This window comes from Ruditapes philippinarum, unplaced genomic scaffold (assembly GCF_026571515.1).
Source record: "Ruditapes philippinarum isolate M1 unplaced genomic scaffold, ASM2657151v2 ctg4011_1_1_1_1, whole genome shotgun sequence".
Lineage (NCBI taxonomy): Eukaryota > Metazoa > Mollusca > Bivalvia > Venerida > Veneridae > Ruditapes > Ruditapes philippinarum.
In genome coordinates this window covers 25,609-45,657 of record NW_026856269.1, presented here as the reverse complement: position 1 = coordinate 45,657, position 20,049 = coordinate 25,609, and the positions used below count along the sequence as shown (strand labels likewise).

Below are 20,049 nucleotides of genomic sequence, written 5' to 3'. Positions count from 1 at the left end.
TACAATGATATTTTCATTATTTTAGTGAAGAATAAAAGATAACTTATTCGGTAGACAGTGACCGATATTTGACATGCTGACGGGGAAATGTGTTTGTATAGATAGAGTAATGTCAAATTGCTGATAATTGTTAGAGAAATTATATATATTTACTGAAAAGATTAAAAATTGGAATGATAGATTATATTGCATGCGTGAAGAAGGTTTTATTAATTACATAGTCTCGACTTTGATGATCAGAATTAAGTGGAAAATGATGGATTCTTGTTATAAAAGAAAATATCCAGGTGTGAATGTGAAAATGGATATATATCGGATGAAAAAATTGGTAAATTACACTTCTATTGTATTGGTTAAAACTTGAAACTTGTGTAAAAAGAGTAAATAAATGGTTTTCAAATTTCAAGTTGAAAGGTTATCAGGAATTTGATATTTATTATTGAATGACTTTGAAGTAGTTAAGTACTTACAGATAGAGAAAATTATACAGTCCGATGCAAAGTAAAACCTTTTAACATATTTGAGGAATGGTTGAATATCATTGTTATATTCCATATTGTGGAATTTGTTAATTATTTTGTTAATCTTTTTGTATTTTAACTACCTAGGACATCTAAGGTTGCAATGCTTGTGTACAAAATGATTAATGGCAAATTGAAAATTGAGCTGTTTTTAGAGTCATTAATTGATTTCTATAATTGATTTCTATAAAAGCACAAAGAAAAAATTATTTCTGCAAAATACTTCAAAGTGGCACTTTTCCCTCTTTGTGTTTGAGTGTTAAGGGCAATCAGTTCTTCCTCTATAACAGTTACAAATTATTTAATCCAATATAATTAAAAGGGTTCTTTATATATATATATATATTATTCCAATTATGATAATATTCAATTCCAACATGATTGTCATCAGTGCTTGTTTAAGATTGTCTATTAACAAATAAATTGTGCTTGAAGAGGTAGACAGACTCTCATTGAAGTATGGTCAAGGTCATTAATGAGTACAAATTTAGATTTTTAGCTTGATTTTTGGAAGAATATGGAGAGCTATATTTTTGCATACAAGTTAATACCTCCAAAACTACTGAAGTGAATTTTGTCTCTCTGAGATTATCTTACATGATGGGCACAGGACCCATAACTCATGAGTTATCTTTTTGTAGAGTTATACCCTTCTTTTTGTTGTGAAGCAATGAGAATAGTAGAGGGCGCTCTCTTGTCTTGGATCTTTTGTCTAGTCAGATGGTCAGTTAGTTTGCTGAGATGCAGACTGATGGTGAATGTCTACCGAATCTTCAAAGTTATAAACATGAATATCTATAAATAATTGAGATTTGATATTTGTCATTACATGTGATGGTTGTTGTTCATGTTGTATATTAACTCAGGACCATTTGATGATTGATAAAATGTAACTAAATTAATAAAATGTATATAATGATAATTGATATAATATGATTTGTATATATATTTATAGTTGGAGTCAGCCGAGGATGCCAAGTTAAGCCAAATCTTGTCTAAACAACGTTATCATCAGCAACAGTTACATACCTCCCAACAACAACATAATATATCACAGCGGTCACCACCACAACAACAACAACAACAGTGGAATATACCTGCGAAACAGTCTCCACAAGGTATGAAAGTCACTGTGTAAAGTAAAAATAATAACTTATTAATTTTGTGTGGTTGTAAAAGTAGAAAGTGTCCATAATATCTGTGAAATGATAATTTTGTAATTTTCCATCATTTAGTTGTAACGTGTCATCAGGGAATCTGCTACACATTAAAATCACTGAGGTAGAATTATTTAAAGAGATCTGATATGGCTGGACAAGTTCTGTGAAATATTTGCTGTAATTCTTTTTACAGATTTGATGGAAACAAGATTTCAACATTTGCGATCCAAAACTAATGACTAAAAAATGTTTGAAGTAATCAATACTATTAACTTATTGTATACACTTATTTATGACCGAAGTAACTTTTTTGTTCTATATTATTCTTTGTGTTTCACCAATATAGACTCAGGTTTTCAATTATTGATGTAGCATAAGTGATAATGTAAGAGTTTTGTATAATGTACCAGAACAAAATCTGATTGATCTGAAAGGCGTGTGATAATATATGGTATAGGTTTTTTAAGACGTTAAAAAAACAGCTACCATATAATTTATAGGGTGTCTATATTAAGACTTGTTGGCTCTGACTCATAACATGCAAATTACTGAAACATGTAAATTGTTGAATTATGTGAATTGTTGAAACACGTAGATTATTGAAACACGTATATTATTGAAACATGTAAATTGTTGAATCATGTAAATTGTTGAAACATGTAAATTGTTGAATCATGTAAATTTTTGAAACATGTTAATTGTTGAAACATAAAAATTATTGAAACATGTAAATTATTGAAACATGTAAATTATTTAAACATGTAAATTTTTGAAACATGACAATTTGTATGACTTCTATATGTTTCTCAAGATATAATGTGAATCTCTTTTAGGCAGATATTGTAGATAAATGCAAATGCTTAAGAATATACATGTCAATCAATACATGAACAAGGCAAGTTAAAGTTATGAGAAATTAAAAGCATATTTTAACACATGAATTCCAAATCGCACCTTTGGTAGATGGAGAGGTATTTGAGATGTCCCTCCTACAGCTACAACTCGAGTTGCCATCAGCTCCAGTGTGATACTAATTACATAGAAAACAACTTTAGTTTGAAACCATCCAATCCTTGGAATATTTACTATTCCAAGTGAAAATAACACTATGCATGTATTTAAAGTTAATGCTTCAGGGGAGATAACTCTATGTAAATATTTGAACTTATTTATTACAGGTGGAGATAACTCTAATGTAACAGAGACTTGTTCTCCTACACAAAATACACACGGTAGACCAGTGAGGGCTTGGACTGTACATGCAGGTAATTTTTCTCACTGATTTTTCTCAGTCTCAAACTCAATGTCAAGTTTGAGATGACATGTTGCCAGTATCTTACATTGTTTATATTTAACAATGCATTGGTATATGCACCAGGTACAACAATCTTAAATAAATAAGGAAGTGTGATTAACATTTTTATAACTACCTTGAGAGATTCACAAGATTTACTCTAGCCGCCCAGTTGTTGCATCATTTGTTTATACTGGCACTTTAAAAGATGGTAAATGTTTATTTAAACAAGCAGGTAAAGTTATAGTTAAATCTCTTTGAAGTAAGCTAGGATAATTTTGATGTAATTTGATCCAGGATTACACATCAGAAATCTTCTGCTCTATTATAACAATAATCTCTTGACAAAATTATGTCATCATTACAAGACCAGTCTATATATAAACTTATTTATATACTGTTACCCATAGGCAATATCAGGGTCTTTGTGATCTAGTGTTATATTGTTATAAAAATTATTTCTATTGAAACTAATACCTAGAAGAATTTGGGAATATTTCACAGACAAGAAAAGACACCTTAATTTGTTTCTTAAATCCTCAAGATTAATTATTATGGACTGTTAAAGTACACAAGGATTTGTACTTGAGTGACATTGTTTCTAATTTGACAGGGCTTTGAAACTTAATCTACTCTCCCATTTCTTCATCATTTGAACAGTTTTTGAAGTACTTGACCATTAAACTGAATGATTGTACCTGATAATCCTAATCAGCCATATAAGTCTTCAAATACTAGTATCTATATGATAGTGGTGAAAATGGCTTACCTATATCATTAAAATAATGTCAGGTCAGTATCCACCAACTGTATAAAGTCAGGCCTAACCCCCAAAGGTATAAAGTCAGGCCTAACCCCCAACTTCATAAAGTCAGGCCTAACCCCCAACTTCATAAAGTCAGGCCTAACCCCCAACTTCATAAAGTCAGGCCTAACCCCCAACTTCATAAAGTCAGGCCTAACACCCAACTTCATAAAGTCAGGCCTAACCCCCAACTTCATAAAGTCAGGCCTAACACCCAACTTCATAACGTCAGGCCTAACACCCAACTTCATAAAGTCAGACCTAACACCCAACTTCATAAAGTCAAGCCCAACCTCCATTTATATAAAGTTAGGCTTAATCTCCATTATATAAAGTCAGCCTGAACCCCCATCTATAAAATTATAAAGTCAGCCTGAACCCCCATCTATAAAATTATAAAGTCAGCCTGAACCCCCATCTATAAAATTATAAAGTCAGCCTGAACCCCCATCTATAAAATTATAAAGTCAGCCTGAACCCCCATCTATAAAATTATAAAGTCAGCCTGAACCCCCATCTATAACTTCATAAAGTCAGGCCTAACCCTGACTTTAATAATAAGTGCAGTCTGACCAAATTCTATACAATTTAATTTTGAAGTTTTTATATGAAGCCCCTAAAATTATAATGGACTGAAAAAATCAAAATCAAGCGAAGCAAGCCCCATTTAATAAAGTAGTTAAAGATACAAAAATATTGTCCTCTTATACTTAACCTAGATACATCTTTTCATTGATAGACTATTATGAAGTATTTATGTCTGATATTTACCAGTTTTTTCTACAATTTAAGTGTATTTAGACTTTGTTTAACATTGGATTGATAGTAATCTACGGCCGTTACAATGATAAATGAGCTGCATCAGGACAAAACCAACATAGTGCGTTTGCGACCAGCATGGATCCAGACCAGCCTGCGCATCAGCGCAGTCTGGTCAAGATCCATGCTGTTCGCTTTCAGTTTCTCTACTTGTTATAGATTTGTAAGCGAACAGCATGGATCCTTATCTGGATCCATGCTGGTCGCAAACACATTATGTTGGTTTTGTCGTGACGCGGCTCAAATGATATAAGTTTATATCACATGATAGGAATTAGTTCAAACTGAGTAAACTTATCTGTATATGATCGGTTTTCACAATTACCCGACTTTATATTTGAATGAATTAGCAGATCATTTACAGTGTTGACTATACTATTATGTGATAGTAGACAGGTCCAGATTTGAAAGCTCTTATCTTGAAGGTATACAACTTGTTTTAATTAAGTTGAGAGATATTGGAAAGTTTTGAAGGTTATGTTATTGAATAATTTGTTTAGATTCAAGGTTATCAGACCCAATATTATGCAGCAAATTTCGACAAAAAAAAAAAAAAAATAGATTTTTATATCAGCATGTTTCAACAGAAATGTATGTAGGTTTTTGTACCTTATTTGTTTAACTGACAAATAACACTCCAGGATTTTATTTTTGATTTGTTTCGGGTAAAGTTTCGAATAAAAACTATTTCGTCTTGTCAGATCATGTTAGTTGAAGACGCTATACCTGCTGACTCTGTCCTACTTTACGTTACACAGATATTTTAAATATTATTTCTTCCAAGCAATTCTTGATTTACAATCTGGTATATGGTGGGAAAGTGTCTATAATTGTTTGTTCATGCATTTATTTATTATCTATAAAAGTTTTTATGTAGTTTACAAAAAAATAAGTTTTTTTTTTAATTTTTAATAATAATTTTACAACATGAATTTTTAGCATATGTTCCAGAATACATTAAAAATCAAATAGAATTGAAAAGTTTACAGATTTTGATACCTTATTTAATAAAAGTACAAAGTTTGATTAAAAGATGATGTAAGTTACGGGATGTCCATGGCCGCGTGGTTAAGGTCATTGACTTTAAATCACTTGCTTCTCAACACTGTAGGTTTGAATCCAGCAGGGGATTTGGATTCCTTCATGTGAGAAAGCTTAATCTAGCTGGATAAGAGAATGTCAGTGGTTCTACTCAGGTGCCCTTTCATGCCTGAAATAAAAATACATGGAGGGGCACCAGAGTGAGGTCTTCCTCCAGCTGTTGGGAAGTTGCCTTATGATCTTTACAATGTTGGAATCACTTACCAAAATATAAAAAAGAATTGTATGGTGACAAAGGAAATTGCTAAACATACTTTTTTTTTCAATATCAAAAGTTTTGATACAAAGCATAATCTCCAATGTGTTACAACTAGTCAGTTGATAAAGATAAAGTAATAAAATACAAACAGTTTTATTAATGACCCTACTGTCACAGTTTCCGTCTATAGATTGAGCGTAACTTGTTTAGGTTCAACATTATTTGTTCTATTTATAATAGCACCTTTTTTGTTGGTCAAAATCAATGTTGATTAAACAAATACCTGGGAACGATGTTGACATAACATAACGCTTCCATTGTAAACTCCATCTGCTGTTAGTATAAAGTAAATAGGCCAAGTTCATGAAGCTGATCATTGTTAATCATTTAACTTGTCACAGAACAAAAAATAAAATGAAAAATATTTCTTTCTGTATAAAACCTGTTTTTGTGTGAAAAATCAACATGTTGAAAAGGAATTAGTCATAGACAATCCATATTTAGTCATACAAAATGTTGGTCAGTAATTTTCTTTACCTTTCATGATGTTTATTAGTCATTCAGTTTTACAAGGTATTAAAGTTAGCCAGTCTTCCAGTTTACCAGTAAAAATTTTGGCCAGTCATTCAGTTTACAATGTATTAAAGTTAGCCAGTTATTCAGTTTACCAGTGAGTTTGTTTGCCATTCATTAAGTTTATCGGTTACCAAACTATTGTCCTAGGTTTGTAACATAGTTTTGAAAAGAATTATTTAGGGTAAGGGTAAGAAGTGTTTCATAAAATATTTTAGTACAATATGAATATAATTATATTTCAGTACAATATGAATGTAAATGTTTCAGTACAATATGAATATAAATATTTCAGTACAATATGAATATAAATATTTCAGTATAATATGAATGTAAATACTTCAGTACAATATGAATATAAATATTTCAGTACAATATGAATGTAAATATTTCAGTACAATATGAATGTAAATATTTAAGTACAATATGAATATAAACATTTCAGTACAATATGAATGTAAATATTTCAGTACAATATTTAAGTACAACATGAATATAAATATTTCAGTACAATAAAAATATTTCAGCACAATATGAATATAAATATTCCAGTGCAATATGAATATAAATATTTCAGAGAATTCTGTGAGTTCTATTGCGAGTCAACCATATGACAGATCTGGACAACATATCAATGATTTATCTGTACAAGATGTTACTTCAGAAGGTAAGCTCAAAATCTTGTCTTTTTACTTTTATACAGTTGTATTATTTTATATAACTCTAGTTATATAGAATTTAGATATCAAAGTTTTGATAATTTTGAATTATTAGTATTAGTGCAAGTATATTTAAAACACTTTCATTTGATTTCTTTACTGTGTTTGCAAAATTTTATTGAATGATACAAAAAAAATTGGTTAAGTTTCCTTTGCTAAGGACTTTTTCATAGATTAATAAAGATCTATGTTTTTGAATACAAAGCTTCCATGATTATGTTTATATTGCAAAAATTTTAAACTTGGATATAAAAGATTATTGAATGATTTTCTGTTTGATATAAATATGTTCATGTTTAAATATTTGACAAATATAAACATTCCTCTTCTAAATGAAATAACACACAATTATCATAAAGTTCAGCTATTTTCCTATTTGAAGTGCATTCATAAAGAAGTTAAGTTTATGGGTAAAATCAAATGTTCACAGACTATGTTTTATTTGTTTTAGATTATGATAAACGTAGTACTTCTAGTTTGTTGGATTCCGAGTCAACATACATTCCAGTAGGAGGAAAGTCACCGGTCACCCCAGCTCGACCTATGACCGCACCTACTAACAACATGTTCTCAAGTCCTATTACACAACATGTCCTTGACATTTTGTCACGAGGTGAAAATCGCCCGGCTACAGCAATAGGCGATAATAAATATGACGCTTACGATAAACGACCAATAAAACCAATGAACCAAGAATTGTATAAAGGTATATTTAAACCAGACTTTCATGCATCGCAGCCACAAATGTCCGGAAATGAGCCGGTTGTTGGAATTAAAAAGAAGGTTCCGCCTACGGCCCTTGCTGTGGATTGTGATACCAGTCAGGATGTGTCACAAGTTGATGATTTGCCAAAAGAGAATGTTGAACATTTTTCATCAAAAGAGTTGAGCCTTATTAAAGACGCTGCTGCAAAGAAAGCGCGAAAATCTTCCTCAAGGTCGAATCGTGAGGAATCAAAAAGTGCAAAAACTGTGGATAGGAAAAAAGATAGACATGATTCTGTTCATTCACACTCAGGAAATAAAACTTCTATTCCAGTGGCATCTAAATCTACAGTGTCACGAACTCAGTCGGAATATGTTCCTGGTAAATATTCAGCTTCACGTCGCCCTGCGACAACTGAAAGTGATTCACGTAACAAGGGTAAAATGATTAAAACCATTCCAGAAAAAGTAATCGGGTCTGACCGTGTTAACAAAAGTGATTCAAAACGTGATCATGACAATAGTTTACGAGATTCTGGAATTTACTCACGACCCACGAGTGATGCTGTGCTTGCAGAAGGTGTGTGTGTGTGTTCACTTTATATAATATCTCAGAAAATGTAGCTTTTAGCTGATGCTTTTTCTTAAAAACAAAAAACAAACAAAAAGTCTTTAGAGGAAATCTTAAAATGCTTAGAATGAATGAAATGCCTTCAGTAACATAGAAATGTCTTTAATTAATGAAAGAAATCATAAGAATGTCACTTAATGCCTGTTATGTATTATAAAACTTCACATTCGCAGCATTGATTCATAGCATTTTTATATAATCTACTTATATAAACATGGCTGCAGTCGATTTATAAATTAATTTCAGTTTTTTTTTGCTAATGAAATAAGTTTGCGGTATTATAAATTCGTTATAAAGATTCTTGACAGGTAATATGGTCAAAGATATGGGTGCAAGTTTTCAGGGACATGTAGGAAAATGATTATGAATTACAGTTTTCAGGTTTTTCTGAATTTTTAACTTGCACCCATGCAAACATAAATGGTTATTTGCAATATACAAACAAGCATTTATATAGGGCCACATAACCTGTTAAACATCTTTATAATTAATAATAGATTGTGACACCAGAGAGGTCGTGTCATGTTGATATAAATAGTTTGTCAATACAAAAGCTGCAATTTCTGGGCCGTCTTGTTACATGTATTAATCTTCATTATTTTTAGTGATATTTAATTAATAAGCACAGTGTCATAATTATATGCACCTAATAACACACATGTGTTATAAAAGTTTAAACACGTTCTCAAAATATGTACACATGAATGATTGTGTTTTCCATACTGGATCAGATAATGGCTTTAGAATCTGTCCGCTGCTATTTTTAACATTATGATTTTTCCCAATATTATTTCTTCAATATTTGAGCCGCGTCATGACAAAACCAACATAATGGGTTGGCGACCAGCATGGATCCAGACCAGCCTGCGCATCCGCGCAGTCTGATCAGGATCCATGCTGTTCGCTATCAGTTTCTCTACTTGTAATAGAGTTGGTAAGCGAACAGCATGGATCCTGATCAGACTGCGGGGATGTGCAGGCTGTTCAGGATCCATGCTGGTCGCAAACGCACTATGTTGGTTTTGTCGTTACGCGGCTCATTTATGTTTTTCTACAAATCACTCAGATAACTGCTGGGGTTAGGGTTAGGGTTAGCGTAAATGTTATGGGTTAGGTTAAGGGGTTAGGGTAAGGATTTAAAAACCATGGAATTTGCTGTGGACAGATTCTTAAAGTGCTTCCAGATATTTACCATAATCATGTGTGCATACATAAACTAGTTAATTGTAGTTATAGAATGCACGTTTTTTTGGCTCATTTAGCAAATGATTTGGTAAAATAAATATGAACACAAATTAGCATCACCAATGTTTTAGCATTATAAAACAATAAATTAATTTTCCTGACTACAAGTTTTTTACCTGGTAAAAATAGAGTAGATGCCAACAATAATTAAAGTTAAAAGTACATGTTTTACATTCGTACTCTTCTATTCAATAAATAGCATGCTTTTGACGTATAGCTGAGTGAGTGTAAATATTAACATTGCTTAATTATATGTACATACATGTACAAATATATCTATAAAAAAACTATATTTGCTATACATTAAAAAGTTAATGTAAAATAATTCTAAAGGTATTGATATTGCAGAGATGTGATGAACTGTTACAGTATAATAAACTATGATATAAAGAGTAGCAAAGTACTGTGCTGCACTGCCAGATAAAATGTTTATTCTTGTTTTCAAATTTAACTATTGATTTCTGTACTTGATGGATGTGGTTTTAAATAATTAAAAAAACAAACTTCTTAAATGAATTACTAAGATATTTTAATAAATCATTGGATAAACAAATGTTAAAGACCTCATGTATAGTTTGTTTAACCCTTAAGTATGACAAACTTGAGGTATTGAAGTGACTTTACAGTAACATTCAAAGTTTTAAAAATGTCAATGTTACTTGCATATTTTTAAGGTTACAACTGGTTAATGCTTGCTTAAAAATTCCACTATTTGGTCCAAAGTCATTTCCCCCATTCCCAGGGTTGCTGGAAATATGACATGTATGATTAAACCTACTATCTGAATAACACTAATCTATTATATGTCTTTTCATTTTTAATGATAAATCAGTATAGAAACTATGTATGTTAACCAAGCATACACCAGATTGTAATAGTTAATGTTTATATAATCTGTTCTATATTATGGTTATATAATCTGTGATATTTTATATTTATATAATCAGATATAAAAGCCCTTCATGCAGCAACAAAGATTCAGAGTTTCTGGCGAGGTTATTACACTAGAGAGCATAATGTTGACGCGGTACGGGTGCGGCGGGAGATTCGCGCTCGAAGGGCGGAGGAACATATTGTGGTGCTGCGTACAGAACTTGACAAGTATGAAGCTCACTGTTGTAGATTTTATTTTTTATTTCCGATATATTGATCAGTAAATCTTGGAAATATGACTAGTTGCGTCTGCTGAAGTAAACGATATGTCTCGTATTGATTTCTACAAAGTGGTTGATTAAAATTTAAGAACATTTTCCAGGCAATTAAACAAGAAAGTGGCAGGTGTTCTGTTACAACAGTTCTTATTACATTTTCTATCAATACTGACAACAGTCTAACATGTCAATAGACAGAAACAAATTTACTATTTATAATCTCATTTGTAAAATAAATTCATTTTTCATGAATCTTTATCTTAGTGTAAGACAGGTTCAGTACAATGGCCCTAACAAAATTCTATTTGTACTTTACGAAGAAATCATTTTGTAAGCTTTTGTGTCTAGCTAATCATTAAACTGTATGAACAAAATATATTCTGTTAACATATGTGGAACATTCATTTGTATTTTTCCTTTTCTTTTTTTTTCTGATTTTTTTTTTATATTTTTTTTTTAAAGATTTTGTATGTATCTTTTCAACTAGGATATTAGCATGATTTGTTTTGTACATTTTTAAACATAATGTATACAAAAACTTTCTATATTATTTAAGGCAATGTTATTTGTTGAGATCAAGGCAGGCCAACCAATTTATGTCTACATATGCACATTGACTCTATTTTATTGTTTTCTCAATTTTGGGATTTTAAAGTTCTAAGTTAAAAATACGGTTTAGTCCAGCACCAAACCCCTTGTGGCTGAAGGGTTGCTTCTAAGGGTTGAGGCATAAGAATTGCAGCCACCATAATACTGGCGTGATCATAAGAGGTGGCTAAATGGGTTTGAACTACTGGAATCTATGTATCTCTTAACTACAGCAGGTGAGGTGGTTTTGACCCCTGGTGTTACTTTAAGATTGTAACATCCGAGGTAAGCAAAAGTCATCTTTCCTGTTCCCAGCCATAGGACCTAAATTGTGTTGGTGTGCCGAAAAACCGAACAAAAACCAGTAGATAATGTTTGAATCAGTTATTTTATTATATTATGTTTACAGACAGAGAAGATTGTATGATCAAGAACGTCAGTTAAGAACATTACAACTAGAAGCTATCAGACAGTTATGGAAAGAGGTATTAACTTTTATATTCACATACAGTAATTGATTGTAATGTGTGCATAGTTTGAGGCTTTGGTCTAAATCTTGTAATTCTTATAATATATAAAAGATACAAAAAAACGATTTCATGGTGAAGCCCTCTATCTGGAGACAATTATGAAACCTCTGATTGGCTAATTTAACCTAGATAATTGTTCAATTAGATAGCTTTTAAACTTTGAACATCTGGGTACACATAGAAGATGTACATCTCTAATAGTCTGATAGTCTGGTCAAGTGTGGCCAGTATTTAACTGGAGTATCTCACTGGTTGACTTTTGCCTTGAAAATTGACCAATGGTTGCATCTGGTATAAAGACTGTTCAGAAACACCTAACTTTGTACTCTGGCCGGGGGGTGGGGGGGCCAAAATTACCTCATACACTTCTGTAGAAGTAACAGAATATTGCTCACTTGATGACCTTTGCTTAGAAGTTAACTTTTGATCCCTTAAACAGAGATTACCTCCACAGATCACCTCTGATCCATGGCATGTAGAATACGTTTGACACTTAGCCTTGCTCATCAACAGATACAATGATATCTGTGTTGTTAGCCTCCTTAATATTGATGACGTAATCATACTCATTGATAAACGTATCAGCTATATTAAATTTTCTACGTTATATGATTTGAAATTAATCCAAGCTTAGCTGCAACATTTTCAATATATTTTCATTTAAAAACCTGCCAATGATGTAGCAATTAGGTCAGAAAGTGCAACCATATCAGCAAATGACATAACTAGTTACAGCAGGTATCAAAATTCTTGCTAAAGAATGATATAATGTCTAGGGCATTGAATTTTGCCGAGTCAGTAAATTCTGGAATTTTGTTGTTAAAGATTTTATTTAATTCATTCGTAATTATCTTGAGTAAGTAAGTAAGTAAGTAAGTAAGTAAGTAACGACTTTATTTAATGAGGCTAGCACATTCGGTTTCCCGATCTTCCATGTGGGCCTCAGCATATACATACAATGTAACATACAAAACATCATTTAAGAAATAAACTGTTAATTTTTTTTTTTTTTTTTTTTTACACTTTGTGGCATTTTCAAAAACTTCAATATTGAAAAATACAACTAATGTTAAAAAACAACACAGTTAGTCATCCTGGTATCATATTTAGAAAGCTATGTACACAATAAAAATGGAAAAATGACATATATAAAAAAATGGAAAAAAGACATATATAAAAAAATGGAAAAATGACATATATAATTTAAATGGAAAATTGCCAATGAATATAGCTGGCTTGAAATTTTTTCAAAGTTTCAGAATTTCTAACATGTATTGGAATGTCATTCCATATTGTAGGCCCAGAGTAATTAAGTGTTTTCCTAAAACACTCTGTTTTTGGTTTAGGTACAATTAGTTTTTCATTTTGGACAGATCTCAAATTAAAGTTGTGTCTGTCATTTACTGTTTGAAATTTATTTTTCATATACTTAGGAAAGGATGGTTCATTTATTGACTTATACATTAGAATTGCCTTTTTTGTATCTGATTCTTTGGTCAAAGGACATCCAATTTAGTTCTTTAAAATAGTTCATTTGATGGGGCATCAAAATTTTTGTCCAAAATTATTCTAGCAGCTCTTTTTTGAAATTTGATTATTTGTGAGAGTAAATCACTGCTGCAGTTTCCCCAAATAGTGCAGCAGTAGTCCAAATGTGGCAGTATATATGCATTGAAAAAAGTTTTCTAGCATGAAGATCAAGATATTGTTTAATACTTAGAAGCAAATAGAGCTGTAAATTGCATTTTTAAATAATTTTTTGAATGTGTGTTTTCCATTTTAGATTTTTGTCAACATAGACTCCTAGTACTTTTTCATTGTCTGTAAATTCTATTTCTTGATTGTGAAGGTTAAGAGAAGGTGTTGAAGAATGCTCAGATTTTGAATGCTTTATTGAGAAATTCATAGCTTTAGTTTTTTGTGCATTTAGTATCATTGAATTTTGTACACACCATGTGCTTATACTATCAAGATCTGATTGAAGATTATCTTCTACTTCCCTTATAGTATTTCCAGTTGAAGTTAGAGAAGTGTCATCTGCAAACATATCAGTATTTGACTTTTTTATATGAAGATGTATGTCATTTATGTAAATTAAGAATAGTAGGGGCCCTAGGACTGAGCCCTGGGGTACTCCGGAGACAACTTCAGCAGATTCTGATAAAACACCAGACACATTTACTTTTTGTGACCTGTCTGACAGATATGATGTAATCCAAGAAATAGTGTGTGAGGAAAGATGATAGAAGGGTAGTTTTTCAATAAGAATTTTGTGATTAACTAAATCAAAGGCCTTAGACAAGTCCAGAAAAACAGTTCCAACAATTTTGCCATCATTAAGTGCATTTATCCAATTATCAATTAAATTTGTAAGTGCTGTTTCACATGAATGGTATGCCCTGAAGCCTGATTGAGCTGTGTAGAGGAAATTGTTTGTTTCTAAAAATAGCTTCAAGTTGTCAGAAACATGTTTTTCAAATATTTTTGAGATAAGTGGGAGAACTGAAATTGGTCTATAGTTGTTTTTGTCAGACTTGAGGCCTTTCTTATAGATTGGTGTTACCTTTGATTGTTTTAACTGTGTAGGAAATTTTCCAGTTTTAATACTTAAGTTTATTATGGTACAAAGGGGTTTATCTATGACACTTGCTGCCGTTTTTAGAAATTTTGCACTAATGCCATCTAAGCCTGTTGCTTTCGTAATATCGAGACTGTTCAGTTTTTGTTTTACATAACTTAGTTCAACATAGGGGATTTCAAATTTATTTGGTTGATTTGTGCTTTCAGATTTAAAAGATTCTTGAAGAGCAATTTTCATTTTATGTGATAACTCAGTTATATTTTCAGCTTTTTTAAATACATTTGCAAAAAAGGTGTTAAATGTTTCTGCTGTTAACTTTTGATCAGTTATTGGCAAACCATTTTCATCATTTATATAGGATGTCGGTTGACCATCTGTTTTTCCTGATAGATTTTTCAAGTTTTTCCAAAGTTTTTTAGGATTTTTCTTATTTGAATTTATCTCATGGTTAAAAAAATCTGTTTTTGCTATATGGATGAGTTTTTTCACTTGTGTCTTCCAGTACTTGAAGTCATCAACATTATTTTTCTTTTTTGCATAGTCCCTACTATGTATTGCATTAGCTATATCTCCATTGAACCAATCAGCTTGATTTTTATGTTTAACTCTTTTTTGTTTGTATGGAGCATGTATGTTAAGAGTTTCTAAAAATAATTTGTTAAAAGTGTCTAAAGCATCATCTGGATCATTAAACATATCAATAAGGGACCATGGTTGTTTTGACAGATCATTTAGGAATGTATCAGCATTAAAGTTCTTTAAGTACCTGTATTTGATTATATCATGCGTTGGACCCTTTTTAACATTTTTATTTGTTCGTCTAGTAAAAATTATTGGAAAATGATCACTAATTGAAAGTACAGGTACTGCAGTGTATGAGATATTTTGTGGTTGGTTACTATAGATATGGTCAATAATAGTTGATGATGCTGGTGTAACTCTAGTAGGTTGTTTAATAAGTTGAGAAAGATTAAAAGTATTGATTATATTGTTCCATGTTGAATTATTTGAGCCTGAAGCACCAAAATTGTAGTTAAGATCTCCAAAAAGAATTACTTCTTTGTCTTCAGTAAATATTTTATCAAGGACCTCCTCAATTTTATAATTCCACGAAGTTAATGATGAAGGTGGCCTGTAAATGTATCCTAACAATAAAGGCTTTTGCTTGTCAAGTTTCATTTCAAGCCATATTGACTCAATTTCCTCAGACTGTAGGTCAACTCTTAGTTCACATGGCAATGAAGACTTCACATATAAAACAATTCCCCCACCATTTGATTTCCTGTCACGCCTAAAGAGTTGATAATTATTTAAAGTTAACTCTGAATCAGAAAAAACATCACTTAAAAAAGTTTCTTGAAGTCCTAATACATCAATGTCAGGATATTTGTCTACTAAATATTTGATATCGTAAAGTTTGGGGTAAAGATAGTGAATGTTTAAGTGGAAAAAGTTTAGTCCTTTCTTATCAAATGTTATTTCATTCAAAGTGGGGAGTATATCAACTCCTTCATCACATTCTAATAAAGATGAGTTCTCTGATATTGTTCCTTGAGTGTTGTTCACTTTTTTATTTTGGTCAGTAACGTTTATCAAACTTTCATCTAGGTCATTCTCTAATGACGGTGCGGAACCATCCATGTTGGCCAGGGATTCCATACTCCACGATAAACTCCAAACCTGGGATGAGGATTTGGAATTCTCCGAGCATTTTTCTGTCTGCTGTTGGCATGTCGAAAATTTACATGGTCTCTGGAAGAGTTGCTTACTTGTTGTCTGGAACTGTTGTTTTCGATGCCAAGGATTTTCCTTATGCCTGCATTGAGTTGTTTTCCCAGTACAGTCGAACCTTCTCTATTGAGATGAACTTCATCGTAATAGAGACTTTGATCAGTCTTACCATTTTTCAAGAATGCACTAGAATTGTCAATATAAAGGAACCCATTGGTCTTGCAGAGCTCTGCTATTAGACTATTTGTTTCAGCAATATTTTTCCTTGACAGCAGATCTCTCTTTTTTGGCAGAATAGATGATATTCCAATTCTCACTTTTTGGTTGACTGTCTGTAGTAAATTAACTATTTCTTTGAAGTCTTCACAGATAGTATGCGGAGAGTTGGCATTGGAGATATTGTTTATGCCTGTATGCAAGATGATTAGGTCAGTTTCTTCTGTTAATATTTGATGTGATCTATCATCTTCAATTTTTGTCTTGAGGTCCTGAACAGTTGCACCACTGGTTGATTTTATGGTGACATTTATCTGATTAGTACTCATTTTTTTTCTTATAAGTCCTTTAGTGACTGAATCTCCCAGAATGAGTACTTCATGTTTTTTCTTCGCTGGGCTCACACTTCTGTCTGGAGTAGATAATTCTGTGTTATTAGGACTTCTGCATGTTTCTGAAAGAGATTGCTTCCTTTCATCTATACAACTGATATTCTGTGTTGGTAGACAGGTGTTTTCATTTACAGGATTTTGGGTTTCATTCTGATGATCTGAGGTTATACTTTTACTTTTTAGAAGTTGTATCTCATGCTTAAGAGAGTATATGTCAGATTTAGCTGCAACATTTTCTGTTCTTCTTTTAACCAGTTCAAGTGAGTTTGCAAATTCCTCAAATTGCTCTTTCATGGAAACAAAATTTGACTGAAGTGTGTCAATAGTATCTTGTTGTTTCTGTTTCATAGAAGCCTTTTCTCGTAATACTTCATTTTCCTGTTTTAAAGACTGATTTGTCTGTCTTTGTTTCATAATTTCTTCTTCAAGAAGTAGAATTTTTGCATTTTGGTCACTTTTGAAGTCTTTTAAGTCTTTGATTGACGACTTAAGTTCTGCATTTTCAGTTTTGAGTATGTTATTTTCTGTGAGACATTTGCTGCATTTTATGTTTAAGTTCTCTTGAAAGTCACACTGCACAGAGAAATCACATTTTTCTATTAATGAAGAAGTAAATGTTTCATTAGAGTAAGACAAGATGGATTTTACTGCTGTTTCTTCACTGTTTTTTGTCAGATTTCTGTAGTTCATTGGTGTATTCCATTTTGACTGTCCAATTTTGTGTAGCTTTTGTTCAGGTTTCTTGCCAGTTTCTTGAATGATAGTTAATTGCCTGTTAAATTCTTGGTAATCAACCTTCTGCCCACCCCTTTTCTCAGTTTTCTTAGCCTTTTTCAACTCTTTTCCAAGTTTTAGCATCCCACTGTTTAGAGATGGACCAAAGATTGCTCTAGATACAGAACTTAAAATACCAGTTGATTTTGATTTGGTGAGGTTCTTTTGAGGTGTCAGATTAGGACTACTGATAGGAGATGGTGTCAGAGGAAGTGAATGGTGCTGTTTTGAGCCTTTTACATTCGGTGTTGAGATTGTTGGCGTTTGAGGCATGATGGGTTGCATTTTTCGATCATTGGTATCATTGTTACATTCAGATTGTTTTAAGTCACATTTTATATGCTCAAGGATAGTGTCCAACCATACTCTGCATCCAGTTCCTTGGATCAACATTTTCATTGTCTTGTTATATACTGTAATAACAACTTTCATGTTTGATAGAGTTATTGTTGTTGTTAGCCCAGTATTGTCCTTTGTAGGTTCTAATTGATACATAGACTGTAGAATTTGAAGCATTTTTGCATGTGTTGATTGTTGAAAAAATGTAATTGAAATATTGTCACTTGTTGGGCTGACATACAGATCAAAAAGATTATCAACTGTTATGTTGTCAGACAAGTCATTGTTTGAAAATCCTTCAAAATCCTCCATATCCATTGATGAATGATTAGAAGCCATTATCACAGATTGTTGTTAACACTTTAGTCCATTAAATATTTAAAGCCATTTTAGCACCTTTTGTTTGCAAGATTAGTAGGAATTTCAGGTATTTTGAATGAGAATTTATTAATCCTTCTTTATATAAAATAAATGAGAAAAACACAGTGGAACTGAACAGTTTTCATCCAATTATGAATTTTCTAATCACAAAAACACTTTTTAATGTTAATATTAAGATGCAGAATTGTCCAAGGAATTGAGTCATATAAATATATCCAATTTCTTTAAAGGTAATCCATTTTTATTTGAAAGAATAGTGAGAGCAAAAAATGCACGTCTGCACAGTTTGAAAGTCCAGTTAAAAGTAGAGAAATATTTTTAACATTATAACAAACTCAATCAATATGCTGTTAACACATTTACAAATTATTAAGCACACTATAAAGAAAGATGGACTAAGATATAGAATGTTGAATATTTCAGGTGCAGTCATTACAAAGTTGGAAGAGCGAGGTATTACAGTCTCAGTCATTTATTTCCCCGGAGATAAAACGTGAACATGATTGTAACTCGTACAACTCTAGTTTAGAAATACAGAACACGTTAGCTCGTGCTGAAATGATACATCGTATGGGAGACACGATGGCTACACAATCTACAATAGATACAACCAAACAGCGGGAACTCGAGAAAACATGTCTGAATCTACAGTCACAGGTACTGTCATGGCCTCCAATACAAAATCCATATATATCTGCCGTGGTCATCTTACAAAATCCACCTATATCTGTCATGGCCTTCAATACGAAATCCACCTATATTTGTCATGGCCTTCGATACAAATCCATGTATATCTGTCATGGTCTTCTTACAAAATCCACCTATATCTGTCATGGTCTCCAATACAAAATCCACCTATATCTGTCATGGTCATCTTACAAAATCCACCTATATCTGTCATGGCCTTCAATACGAAATCCACCTATATTTGTCATGGCCTTCAATACAAATCCATGAATATCTGTCATGGTCATCTTACAAAATCCACCTATATCTGTCATGGTCTCCAATACAAAATCCACCTATATCTGTCATGGTCTCCGATACAAAATCCACCTATATCTGTCATGGTCATCTTACAAAATCTATCTATATCTGTCATGGTCATCTTACAAAATCCACTTTTATCTGTCATGGTCATCTTACAAAATCCACCTATATCTGTCATGGTCATCTTACAAAATCCACCTATATCTGTCATGGTCATCTTACAAAATCCACCTAGTTCTGTCATGGTCTCCAATACAAAATCCACCTATATCTGTCATGGTCTCCAATACAAAATCCACCTATATCTGTCATAGTCTCCAATACTAAATCCACCTATATCTGTCATAGTCTCCAATACTAAATCCACCTATATCTGCCGTGGTCATCTTACCAAATCCACCTATATCTGTCATGGTCATCTTACCAAATCCACCTATATCTGTCATGGTCATCTTACAAAATCCACCTATATCTGCCGTGGTCATCTTACCAAATCCACCTATATCTAGAGCTGTCATCGATAGAAACAATATCAATGTATCGTTGATGTTTTTCTGTCAATCAATGATCAATACACTTTTAAAAAAATAGATAATTTTTAATT

The 20,049-nt window shown here is 32.0% G+C and overlaps 1 protein-coding gene across 8 annotated transcripts in view; it reads left to right on the top strand.

Moving 5' to 3' along the window:
- LOC132746033 (uncharacterized) overlaps nt 1-20,049 on the top strand; it is a gene marked incomplete at its 5' end in the record, with an annotated part of 60,338 nt that overhangs the window by 25,153 nt on the left and 15,136 nt on the right. For 7 of the 8 annotated variants that reach the window (XM_060735084.1, XM_060735085.1, XM_060735083.1 and 4 more), the window contains 7 exon segments: nt 1,477-1,639; nt 2,860-2,946; nt 7,050-7,139; nt 7,643-8,476; nt 10,720-10,873; nt 11,921-11,996; nt 18,879-19,112. In XM_060735084.1, coding sequence (XP_060591067.1) covers nt 1,477-1,639; nt 2,860-2,946; nt 7,050-7,139; nt 7,643-8,476; nt 10,720-10,873; nt 11,921-11,996; nt 18,879-19,112 — 1,638 coding nt within the window. 8 annotated transcript variants of the gene reach the window in all.